The sequence below is a fragment of the Saccopteryx bilineata genome, chromosome 6 (assembly GCF_036850765.1).
Source record: "Saccopteryx bilineata isolate mSacBil1 chromosome 6, mSacBil1_pri_phased_curated, whole genome shotgun sequence".
Classification (NCBI taxonomy): Eukaryota; Metazoa; Chordata; class Mammalia; order Chiroptera; family Emballonuridae; genus Saccopteryx; species Saccopteryx bilineata.
The window spans coordinates 100,664,066-100,676,345 of NC_089495.1; the positions used below are offsets into that span (position 1 = coordinate 100,664,066).

The following is a 12,280-nucleotide window of genomic DNA, read 5'->3' on the forward strand; positions in this document are numbered from 1 at the left end:
GAGAGTGACCAGCATGCTCCAGCTCTGTGCCTGCCTGACATGGTCTATTTTCTTGAACTTCCCTAAGACTCAGTTTCCTTATTTGTGAACTGAGGATTTTAGTAGTACAATGAATAGTCAATAGTCCAATATTGGGAATCTTGGGAAAGTGACTGAAGTTCTTTGAGCCTCAATTTCCCTATCTGTAAAATGAGGTGAAAAGTGTCTGTTTTGCATGCATTGCTGTGCAGACCGAATGGACTGCTCCGTGAACTCACTTAGCACACCTGGCGCATAGTAAGTGAACGTTAGCTGCTGTTGTTTATAGTCCTATTGTGAGTGTCACTACATATTTAAAGGTACTTACTGGATTGTAATTGTTCACATCATTGGATGATTCAACACATATGGCAAACTGGTTGGAAAAACAAGACATGTCACACACACTCACTGGGCAACACTGTATTGGAAATCTGATTACTTTTATTTCTTTGACAGTGGATAAAGAGACGGGGTGGTGGAACAAATGAGTGTTATCTTTTTTCTCATTTCCTCTAATTAATTAAATGAAAGGGATCTGTACAATTTCACTACAATATATATGTATGAGTGAATAAGATAACATTATTAACGAGCCTAGTTTTTCCACCTTATAAGAAGGCACAGACATTGGTGCTTCTGACTTTGCCATCAAGAGTGAAGAGGAACTGTTTTATTATATGGTTGAAGAGACACTGAGTTCGGCTGAAGCATTTGATTTTAAACAAAGTGACATGGAGCCTCTTGATAAACAGAGGTCAGCCCAAGATGGGGTGGAAGTATGGTAAACTTTGAAAGAAAAAGAATGAAGCTTGAAAAGAGTATTTTTCTAAACAGCTGAAGACATTTCCAGTGATCATTCTGTTCAAACATGCTACCTTGTTTTTACTGTAAGTAAAAATATGAGCATTTGTTATTTTGAGCACTGCATTTTAGAAACCAGAAGGGAGTAGTAGAAAGCTTTTGAGAAGCACTGACAGGAAGGAGCAGGAACTCGCGGCCAGACACCCTCTCCCTTCCACGGCCGGCAGCACAGAGAATAGAGCTCTTGCTCTTTATTATCTCAAGGACCTTTTAAAAGTCAGGTGGGAAAGGAAGCAATCCAAGGATCTTTTGATTCCTTTTGGTTTTGGCCATGGAAATGGAATTACTGAGAAAATCCAAACTTTTATAAAATACTGCTGCTCAAAGGACTTTTCAGCGGACTTAATACTGTAACGTCATTGTTGGGCAGCACGAAGTGGGGGAGAAAAAAATTACTGGATAGAAGCAGGTTGGGTGGATTTGTGCAGACCTGTTGTATCTCAGTGTCAGAATGTGGCATCAAGGGCTTAGTTTAATGGGGTCACTTCTATTGTCTCAGGTGACCAGATGATGTGTTAAGGCAAAAGCTAGGTATTCTCTTCCCCTCAGGCTTTTGGGAATGAACTAAGCAGCACAGTTGTCAAACCACCTTCCTTTAACCATCACCTTTTATAGACCGCAGATCAACTGGCTTCCTCTAGTTATTTGTAAACCTATCAACAGTTGTACATTTCCAAGCACAAGCCTCCTTCTGGATTCTTTTCTGAACTCTGATTACTGGGCAAGTGTGGGAAGAGCCTGGGATGCCAGTTAGCCAAGTCCCTGCACGGCTCCAACGTAACCATCTCCGCTTCTTCAGAGTCCTCGTTACTCCTATCTTATTGCAAATTCCGGGGATGAGGGTGAGGAGGGGCACTTCTTAAATACTAGACAACATGGTGGAGGTAAAGATCTGCTGCAGGATCTGAGGGATGTCCTTGGTATCCATGGCAATGAAAGACCGGCCAGCTGGTAAAGTCCTCTGAAGCCTGCCCGGATGGAAAGGGAAAAAAATTACCACTGCAAATTGGGGCTCCCCTTCCGTTCCCCCAAACCACCAGCATCCAAGCAGTTTCTTAGGAAAGGAAGATTTTACTTCCTAATGCCTTGCCCTGCTTGAAATCGAGTCGCCTGTCACTTGGCAATGAAAGTTCTTAAGAACAACAGGGAGAGCATATGGAAAGCAGTGAACTTCGCAGGAAGAAAATCAGTGCATTTGGGAAAAAAAGTTTCTTCCTTTTATTGCTGCTATTTTCTGGTATCTTCTATTCCCTTGACAGTACAGAGCCTTAGGAATCGATGTGAGATGAGCTCACCTGGGCCCAGCGACTGTGCTGGCCTCACACTGAACTTCTAAGCGCTTTCCCTGCCGTAGAAAACGGGCCGTGAAAGCTGGGTCCAGGCAGCCCCCGCGGGCTCTCTCCGCTTTCTGCCACACACCACACAGTGTGCAATGCAACTTGACTTATGCGATTGCTGCTTCAATGGCACCAAGGCTACATAGGCTTACGATAGTTTTTTAAATGCCAATTTGTCATTTGGAACAAAGGACCATTTTTGAAGGCAATAAAAGTGTAAGACACAATTCTATCCAAAAGAACGCCTCCTTTCACTGTGCCAACAAAGTTTGGTTTTCGAATGACATTTAATAAACGTCAACCATCCTGTGTAGTATCATACATTTGGCATGCCCTGTAGACCAGCTAATTCTGCAACATATCTTTTGCCAGTGAATGTTGGACCATTTCCCTAGGAAACCACAAGGGTATTATTGTGCTTTCTTAAGTATTCAAACAGGATCTGTTCACTAGAAAGACAAAATAGCTATTTCAGCTCATTTGCCTGAGCTTGCTGTCCGCCTAACATTGGGCTGGTAGTGAAGAAAATCTGAGTAGGAAAGGCACGGTTTGTGTTCCAGGACATGGAAGTTCTAGAAAAGGCTAACACACAAAACTGAGAAAAACGCAAAGTAATAAAGTGATTGTAATGACATGATATTAAGTCTGTTCTTCACCTTGCTCTGCAATCCTGCAGCACAGGGAAGGGAACAGAAAGGGAAGATGCCAGCACTCGGGACACAGACATTTCCTAGCCTACACAGGATTCTGAACCAGAGGACGGCAGGTAGAAGAGGCAGAGGAACAGACAGGCAGTGGCCTTTTGAGTTTTAGGCAGGAATTATTTTTCGGTGAGGGAGGACATATAGTTTCACTTGTGTTTTCTGTTTCTTACAGGTATTTTAAGCAGATAAAAAAACATGAGCTCTTTCTGTTTGTAATTCAAAAAGAAAACTGTTAGTGTGTTTAAGTTATTGAGTGTTTCCAGGTCTCTGTTTTCTGATTGTCCACAATTGTATTTATTGTCTGACCATAAATTTCTCTATTGAATATTCAGCAGAGTCAATATAGCATCTTACTATATATACTATCTCACATTGTTCCAAGTGTTTCACCTGCCTTATCTCACCAGTAATGGAGGTATATACACTTATATATTTCATATCCATATGTGTGTATGTATATATTTGTCTATATAAATGTATGTATATATAGATACAAATGATATATTATTCCTATATGTTTGCATGTATCTATATACATTATATAGACACTCAATCTTTTATGTGAGAAAAATAGTAGATGTTTGCTACTTTGATATGATTTGAATATGAACTGATTGGATCTGAGCTTGGGACCTAGATGTAAAGTGGAAAATATGTAAGAGACTGTTTAATTTACTAGTGGACAAGTCAATTTGCTATTTATTTTATTGTTGGTAAGTTTCAATACTGAAAAACACTTGATTTACAATGATTATTGTTCATCCACATGTAAGCAGGAATATCACAGCCTCTCAACCGGACTGTCAGCTCCTTCAGGGCAGCAATGCTAGTGTCCATTTTCCTCCATCTCCCCCACTGACCCGCAAGATGCTAGGCCCATGAAATGATATGTGTCAGGGACCCAAGTATCTCTACATCTGTCCTTTGCTGTATGATGGGGTAACACTTACCTGGTGGCTTGATCTCCCAAGGATCCAATGAAAATGGCAAAAGCATTTACTTGAGGGTTGCTTGTCAGGATCTGGGCAAACCTGGCAGGATGTATTCCATATCGTGACAGGTTTGCGTCGCTCAAGACGATGACAAAGTACTCATCAGCTTCTTCTTTGACAATATCCTTGATGGCATGCTCTGTCCCCTCCAATGTGTGGTCCCCACTCATGCAGAACTGAGCGTGGGCATGCATCGTCTAGAGGTAAGAGATGTTGCACAAAAGACTCTGTTGAATATTCAGCAGAGTCAATATAGCATCTTACTATATATACTATCTCACATTGTTCCAAGTGTTTCACCTGCCTTATCTCACCAGTAATGGAGGTATATACACTTATATATCCCCATTCCAGGGGTAAGAAATGCCTTTTTCAACAAACATGACAATTCTTCTATTGACCATGAAAATACACATATACCCATTACTATACATGAATAAGAAGTCTCGGAGTGAGTTCTGTTTAGTTGGCACCAGAGGGGGCAACACACAGCTCACGGTGGTAATATTTGTATGTGGTGAAGACTTTTGTTAGAAACAGGAAGTGTTCCAAAACTATCCCAGTTGGAATTTAACTTTTAAAACTCAGTAGCCATTTAAAGTGAGAAATTGTTAGAAAATATAAAACTGGGTATCACACCAGAGGAGTAAGATAACACAGGAGAAAAATAAGGAATGGTTAATGGCCAGTAAACAAACTTGTAATACTCAACAGTGTACTTACATCAATAGCAACAGAGGAAATTTACATTAAAATCACGGTGTGTGTGTTTTATTGTAGATCTAAGTATGTGAAACTGAATTTATCATTAAAAATACTAAGAAACACAAAGTTAGGGTTACAGAGTACATTAAAAGGGGTTATTTTTCTCTTTCTACTGAAATATCTAAGGGGCTGGGAAGAATTGTACAGAATATAGGAGGTGACCCAGGCTATAGAATCCAGATACAATGCAAGTATCTGAAAGAGACATAGGGAATGAGGTTTCAATTTTATATGGTGGAGAAAAGGATTTTAGGCACAACTATTTTCTCAGTTTGAATATTTGTGAAACAGAAAGTCTTTTTCTTTCCTGTATCTCTGTTTCTTCAGTGATTTTTTTCAGTGACCAGAAGATACTTTGCCTAACCTGGTGGAAGTTTTCAAATGATAGAGGTAACTGAATGTATTTACCTTCAGAATTTCTAGTCTTTGCTTGTTGTCCTTGGGGATTTTGTTAATAGGAACTAGATCAATGTTATAGTCATCTCCAGAGTGTCCAGCGATGTCGTACTACAGGCAAGAGAATCAGAGAGTCAGAATTGTCATTGGACTTACGAGCCCCCGACTATTTGGTCTGTTATTGTCCAGACTGCTCAACATATGGCCATGGAGAAGTGTGGAGAGACAGATATGTGTTTACCAAGAAAGGCAAACAAATTCCAGGTCACTTCACTTTTGGTCCATCCTCTCGTGTGGTCTCTGCTCTCCAGCAGGAGGCAGAAAGTGTGATGAGGGCTTCAGGGGCCACCAAGAATTCCATTCTTAACTTTAAGGGGAGAATTTAAAAAATCACACACATGTGCACGCGCACACGTGCGCAGACACACACACACACACACACACACACACACACACACACACACACACATTGTGGTAGGCAGAATTTTAAGGCGGGCCTTAAGATTCCTGCCCCTTGGTTTAGCCCATATAATGCTCTTCCCTTAGTGGGGCAAGAGTTGTGAATATGATGGGATATCACTTATGTTACCTTATGTAGCAAAGGGGAGTTGAAGATGTATTTAAAGTTACTAATCAGTTGACTTTGAGTTGGGAGATGACCAAAAAGGAGATGATCGAGGTGGGCCTAATCTAATCATGCAAGCACTTTAAAAGCAGAGTTTTTTTCTGGCTGGTAGTAGAAGAGAAAGATAGAGAGATTTAAAGCACAGGGGGATTTGACATGTGTGAGTTATCTGTGTCTGACGTGGAGGGGTCATGGAACAAGGTGCCGAGAGTGGCATCGAGGAGCAACCCTGGCTGAGAGCCAGCAAGGAAACAGGGACCTTAGTCTTTCAACCACAGGGAACCAAATTTTGCCAACAATCTAAGTGATCTTGGAGACCCGGGTAGCTTGTTGGGTAGCTCAGTTGGTTAGACTGTTGTCCTGCTACACCAAGGTTGGGGTTCAATCTCTGGTCATGGCATATACAAGAACCAACCAATGAATGAATTAATGCATAACAAAATGGAACAACAAATCAATGCTTCTCTCTCTCTTTCTTTTGAAAAAAAGAAGAACAGAAACAAGAAATAAATGGACTTAGAAGCAGGTTCTTCCCTAGAGCCTCCAGTAAAGAGCCCAACCTGGCTCACACCCTGGTTTCAGCCTCATGAGACCAAGCAGAGAACATGGAGGAACTACTTGCCTGGACTCCCATCAACTGTGGGGCAGTAAGTGGGTCTTGCTTTAAACTGCTGTGCTGGTGGTAATTTGTCACACAGCATACTTACATGTGCTTTTTATTTTTATTTTATGAATATAAAGTGAAACATATTTACTGTAAAAATATAGAAAAGCACAAAAAGAAAGTAAAAAGTATCCATAATCTCATTACTTAAAGATAATCTCTGTTGATATTTTGTTATCTAAGTTTCTAGACTTGTATTTCCTTTCACTATATGTGTACAAAGTTGTACATTTACAACAACATAATTTTTTTTAATCAAGTGAGAGGCAGTAAGGCAGAGAGACAGACTCTTGCATGCACCCTGACTAGGATCTACTTGGCAACCTCCATCTGGGGCTGATGCTTTGCCCATCTGGGGCTGCTGCTTCATTGCTTGGCAACTGAGCTATTTTAGTGCCTGAGGCAGGCCATGGAGCCATTCTCAGCACCTGCCTGGGGCCAACTTGCTTATTTGAGCCATGGCTGCAGGAGAGGAAGAGAGAAAGATGGAGAGAGATGGAAAGAGAAAGAGAAGGGGGAGGGGTGGAGAAGCAGATGGTCTCTTCTCCTGTGCCCTGACCGGGAATTGAACCTGAGACTTCCACATGCCAGGCCCATGCTCTACCAATGAGCCAGCCAGCCAGGACTACATTAACATAATTTTTAATAAAAATGGATAACATTGTTCACTTGATTTTATAACCACTTTGCAACTTGACAGTGTATAATGTATATTTTTCAATTTAAAAAATACCTTTAATTTTTCTGTTTCATAATTTACATGAGAAGTCCTCTCTGTTGAGCAAAGACTACAGCTGAGAGCAAGTTGCGATTCTTTTGCAGAATCTGAACAAGGTTTGGGACCTAAGGCAAACTAAAATCGGGCAGGATGGTTCTCTTCAACTGTTGAGTTTACCTCCAAATGCCCTCCCCTCTCACCTCCCTCTAAGGCCAATAGAAAGGTTAGAACAGACCTCAGGGGATTTGGGCAATAGGGCATCCACAAAGAAAATCCTGAGTGTGGGTCTGGGACAAAAGATTTTAGGGAGAACTTGAAGTGCTATGGCACAAAATGCTGAAGGATCACTACTGTCCATTCACCAACTGACCACCAGTCAACAGCTGCCCTTTGAACACCTACCATGTGCAACACACTTCTCTAGGTGTTGTGGGGGAATGCAATTATTTCTTTACATGTCTTCCTTTTTAACTGGCGAGTTCTTTGAAGGTGAGCCTGTATCTGATTCTTCTGTGAATTTCAGTCTCCATGAGTTCACCTGGTGTGTCTATTGCCCAAACGCTTTGAGAATATCTGCAATGAGGCGGGGCCAACGGGAAGATTTCCTTTCCCATGTGGGCTACATTCTTTTACAAAGAAGCTGTTTGGAAGTTGAAATGTATTTCGCGGCCCCCCCTAACCCCCAGCAATCATGGGATAAATCAGGGGTCCCCAAACTACGGCCCGCGGGCCACATGCGGCCCCCTGAGACCATTTATCCGGCCCCCACCGCACTTCCGGAAGGGGCACCTCTTTCATTGGTGGTCAGTGAAAGATGACCACATCCTGTGCTCCTAGAGTACTGTATGTGGCGGCGCCACAAAGCATGGCATCGCTCACGTACAGTACTACTTCCAGTGACGCAGGACGCATGCGTCACGGCTCCGGAAGCGCGTCATATCACTTGTTACAGCTAGCAGTGACAAATATGGAACCGAACATTGACCATTTCATTAGCCAAAAGCAGGCCCATAGTTCCCATTGAAATACTGGTCAGTTTGTTGATTTAAATTTACTTGTTCTTTATTTTAAATATTGTATTTGTTCCCGTTTTGTTTTTTTACTTTAAAATAAGATTTGTGCAGTATGCATAGGGATTTGTTCATAGTTGTTTTTTTTTATAGTCTGGCACTCCAACGGTCTGAGGGACAGTGAACTGGCCCCCTGTGTAAAAAGTTTGGGGACCCCTGGGATAAATGGTGGTTAGCCTAAGCTAGCAGACAAAAAAACAACCCACAATATAACTGAAACCATTGTATTTAAAATGAAAAGTAGAAAAATTCCTGTTGAAATAATTTCTATGCAAAAATAGGAAGCCAGAAGGCAATTAGGCTTTTGGGGAAGATGAGTTCTATTTTAGACCCGCTGAAATCATGCATTCAGGGAGGCCTAGGAGAAGAAATCTATCCAATGTAGTCAACTGTGGGGCTGTCATCCCCAGGAGGGGGACACACAGCTTCCCAGGGTGAGCACAGAGGAAGGGAGGGCAGCGGACCCCAACCCCTTGGGGGAGCGGGAGACAGACACAGAGCTGAGGAGAGAGCGGGGCCAGAGCAGGACGCAGCCTGGAACCAGTGTGAGTTTCGGGAAGTGGTTGCGCAACTGTGCTGACTTAATCAAGGAGAATGAGGACAAAGGACCTTTTGCATCAGACTCAATGGCGACTTCTGGGGGACAATTTCAGAAGCAGCTTTGTGGTATAAAAAGAGAACTAGAACAGCATCCAGAGGATGGCTGGGGCAGAGGTGTCTTCATTTTCCCCGGGGGCAGAGTGGAGGCAGTGGGGGAGAGGGTCAGGTTCAGAGTCAGAGGGTCTAGTTTGGAGTAAGAGGGACACTCCTTTTTCTGGGACTAAGAGGGAGGCAGAGAGACTAGGAATGGACAGAAGTATACTGTAATTGGAAGAGACAAGTTTATTAATGAAGGCCCTCATAGGATGTCCAAATATTTAAGAGCTGTAATAAATATATATAAAGACCTGAAAAGCTAGGATCAGACTTCAAATGTTTGCAGTTGTTGAAGTTCTCTGATAGAACATAGCAGTGTGGGCAGCACGAGCCCCTGGCTTGCAGCCTATCACTTTCTTTCCTACAGTCGGCTCCATCCCACACCATCACCCCACACACCACCAGCTCCTCACGTGTGTGGACACCCAGCCCTCCCATCCACACACCATCACCCCTCCATACAGCTGCCCCTTGGCCATCTCTCGGACCTGGGTGCTCACACCGTTGGCCAGTCTGCCCTGGGAAGATGGCCTAAGCAGGGAAGGAAGAGGTCCACATATGCCCTGGGAGCAGCAGCTGGGGGTCGTCCGAGCAGGACAGCCAGGGACCCCAGGAACTGCGAGCATGGTCTGAAATGAGCTCGGAGTGGGCGCGCCCCCTGGGCCCCATGGACTCTTCACCCACAGGAGGGGCATGGTCAGAGGGGGGCAGAGCGGAGCCTGGGGCAGGGGGCTGGGAGATTATTCTAGGCCTGGTTTTAAGAATTTTGTTTTTAATACAAAGAATCACACAAAAATAATTGTGAGGGCAATTTACCAATATATTTTTTAAAGCTTGACAATAAATACTTTCTAAGGATGTAACAAATTCCATATATGAAAAATATCTCAATAGTACGGTTTGCTGTCAACGTGGTGAAAAGGTAACCAATAAAATTTGGAACTTAAAATCTGTACAGCTCTGGACAGTGGGTAAGTGTAGGAGATGACTGGCTCCAGTGCACGCCCGACTTAGCCTCTCCCGTGCTCAGGGCAGGGGCAGCCCGGGTGTGGAGAGAGCGGGCTGGGTCCCGCCGGGGAAGCAGGTGCGAGGCCCCGAGAGTCTGACTGGACAACACTCACAGCACAAACTGTGTTAAGTCAAGTCTTCCCAAGAAGGTGCCAGGCAGGCTGCTCCCATTACAGGGCTGGTGAAGTAATCTGTTAAACAGGATCCTACACGAGGGGATAAGATCAGCTCCTCGAAACAGAAGTCAGTTTCTCATATTCGGCTGAGGTAAGAGGGCTATAAATGTATTAGACCTTTTCCTCCCTTTTAACTGAAGGTTAAAGTTCTTACTAATCAGATGACCATGGATGAGACCATATAAATAAATATTGGACCATGTGGTCTGCTCACAGAGTTGTCATAACTGGTCAGTGCAGTCGCTAGCTAGTGATTAAACAAATAGCAGTCAAGTGAGTTGTTAGATGCTCTTTATCTAAACCAGATACTAGCTGATTCAATACTTCAGAATCATTTTAGTAACTGTTTATCTGTCACTTGACTGACTGATAGCTTTATCTACTATACTTTTTCAGGCAAATGAGATAAAGAGAAACGGGTTGAGGATCACTATTCCTCCCCCCTTCCCTCCCTCCTTTTTTCTCTACTTCTTTCTCCCCCGCCCCCTGCCCCCCTTCCTTTCTTTGTTTGTGGTTAGGAAAGTGCTATTTGCAGAAGGATCTGCCTTTGTCTATGCTTCTTACCACAGCAGCTCAGAAGACACGCAGAAGGGACAGGATGGGGCTGATAAAATGACATGCAGACCCTGCTGCTCATCTTTCAGATGCGCTTGAGGATTCTTCTGTGCCCAGAGGAACAAAATGCTTGAGAGAGTCCAAAGGACATCCACATGTGGAGCATTCCTTGGTGTTACTGCAGATCATGCTGAACTTCCATTAGAAACTATACTTCCTATGTCATAATTACCCGTATCTGCTACCCAAGGATCCCAACATATTTTACAGACAGTAATTTGCCAATCCTCAACACTGTCCAGGTTCAAGTAAAAAAGATACGAACTCATTTACTTCCCTTTTCTATGTCCCGATTCTGCTATTTGCCCACTCTGGTCCTGCCGTGACAATTGTCAAATCAGACCCGACAGGGTCTCACGGGTGCTTTCCTGGAGGGATCGCAGGAGTCATTAAACAAGCGCCTCACTGGCATTATTAAAGCACCTAACATTTGGATTATAACTTTTTTTGAGTAGCTCAAAATTTTTATGATGATGATTTCCATATTTTTCAGAGGTTCCCGAAACCCTTGTGAGGCCTTGCATTTAGCATACACCATAAATACCAAACCACAGTAGGAAAGAAAAACCTTAATTGGAAAAGACCAATTTTCATACTTCTTTGCTTTCAAAACTTGTTTAAATGCCCTTCTACTACTATATTTCCCTTTGAAAAATCTCATTCAGAGGATGGTATTACAAATGAACAGAAATGCTGAGTTTCAGTCCAAGACACAAAGATTTATCATCAAATGTGAAGGATGGTTTATAATACTTAGACTGCAAAGTAAGCTCTGCTTAGAACAAAGAACTGTCAGCATTTTTTCTGAATAAGGTTTACGTTAAATTTCTGTTGGGAAGGATAATCATTTGCTAACTTAAGGAGAGGTTTTATTACACACCCACAGTATAAGTAGGTATGAGACAGTCATCTGAGACTATTTCTGAAGACTGACGTGTGAAATTCTAACCTCTTCCCAGAAACCCAACTACGAGGGCACTACTGACCATGGTTAGCAAAGGACCAGAAGATAAACATGTGATTTAAAACATCAAAGGGAGTGCCAACAGAACCCTGTAGTGTTAGTTAGCCAATAATTTACAGTATTAACTAGCTAACTTTCCTTCCTATTATAGAAATTAATATATAATGTTCTGCAGGTCAAGGATTCGAGACCTAGCCTTTACATTAACAATCTTTTTGACCTAGGGAAAGTCACTGAACCTTTCTAAATTTTGTTTCTACCTTGTAAATAATGCTGATTTTCATGACCCCTACATTATATATTTGTAAATCACTTAACCTCTCTTACAAATAAGGATAATCTCATTTTACCTAACCTCACAGAGTTGAGGTCGTTTAATGAGTATAACATCAATGTTTGTACAATTCTTAATGGTTTACAAAGTGCTCCTATGTAGTATCTCATCTCATTTTGATTCTCTCCACAATCTTTGGGGAAGGTGTTATTAACCTCATTTCACAAATGAAGAAATTGAGAGAGCTTAACAGAATTTCATAAGGTTAGAAGTCTAGTATTGTCAGAGGTAGAAGCCAAGTCCAGGTTCTCTGACTCTAAATCCAATGATTTTATTATAGAGAAATAACCATTCCCTCACTCCTCCCCTGCCCGACCTCTGCTTAGGCCATCTG

At 42.5% G+C, this 12,280-nt stretch overlaps 1 protein-coding gene across 2 annotated transcripts in view; it reads right to left on the reverse strand.

Moving 5' to 3' along the window:
- Positions 1-442: 442 nt before the first annotated feature.
- Positions 443-12,280, reverse strand: part of VWA8 (von Willebrand factor A domain containing 8) — a 381,245-nt gene continuing 369,407 nt past the window's right edge. Inside the window, exons 43-45 of one of the 2 annotated variants that reach the window (XM_066237777.1) lie at positions 5,089-5,187; positions 3,874-4,112; positions 443-1,850 (exon numbers count right to left, since the gene is read on the reverse strand). In XM_066237777.1, the coding sequence (XP_066093874.1) occupies positions 1,742-1,850; positions 3,874-4,112; positions 5,089-5,187 (447 nt within the window). In that variant the 3' untranslated portion in view covers positions 443-1,741. The remainder of the gene's footprint in view (positions 1,851-3,873; positions 4,113-5,088; positions 5,188-12,280) is intronic. The other variant, XM_066237778.1, reaches the window with a different exon arrangement.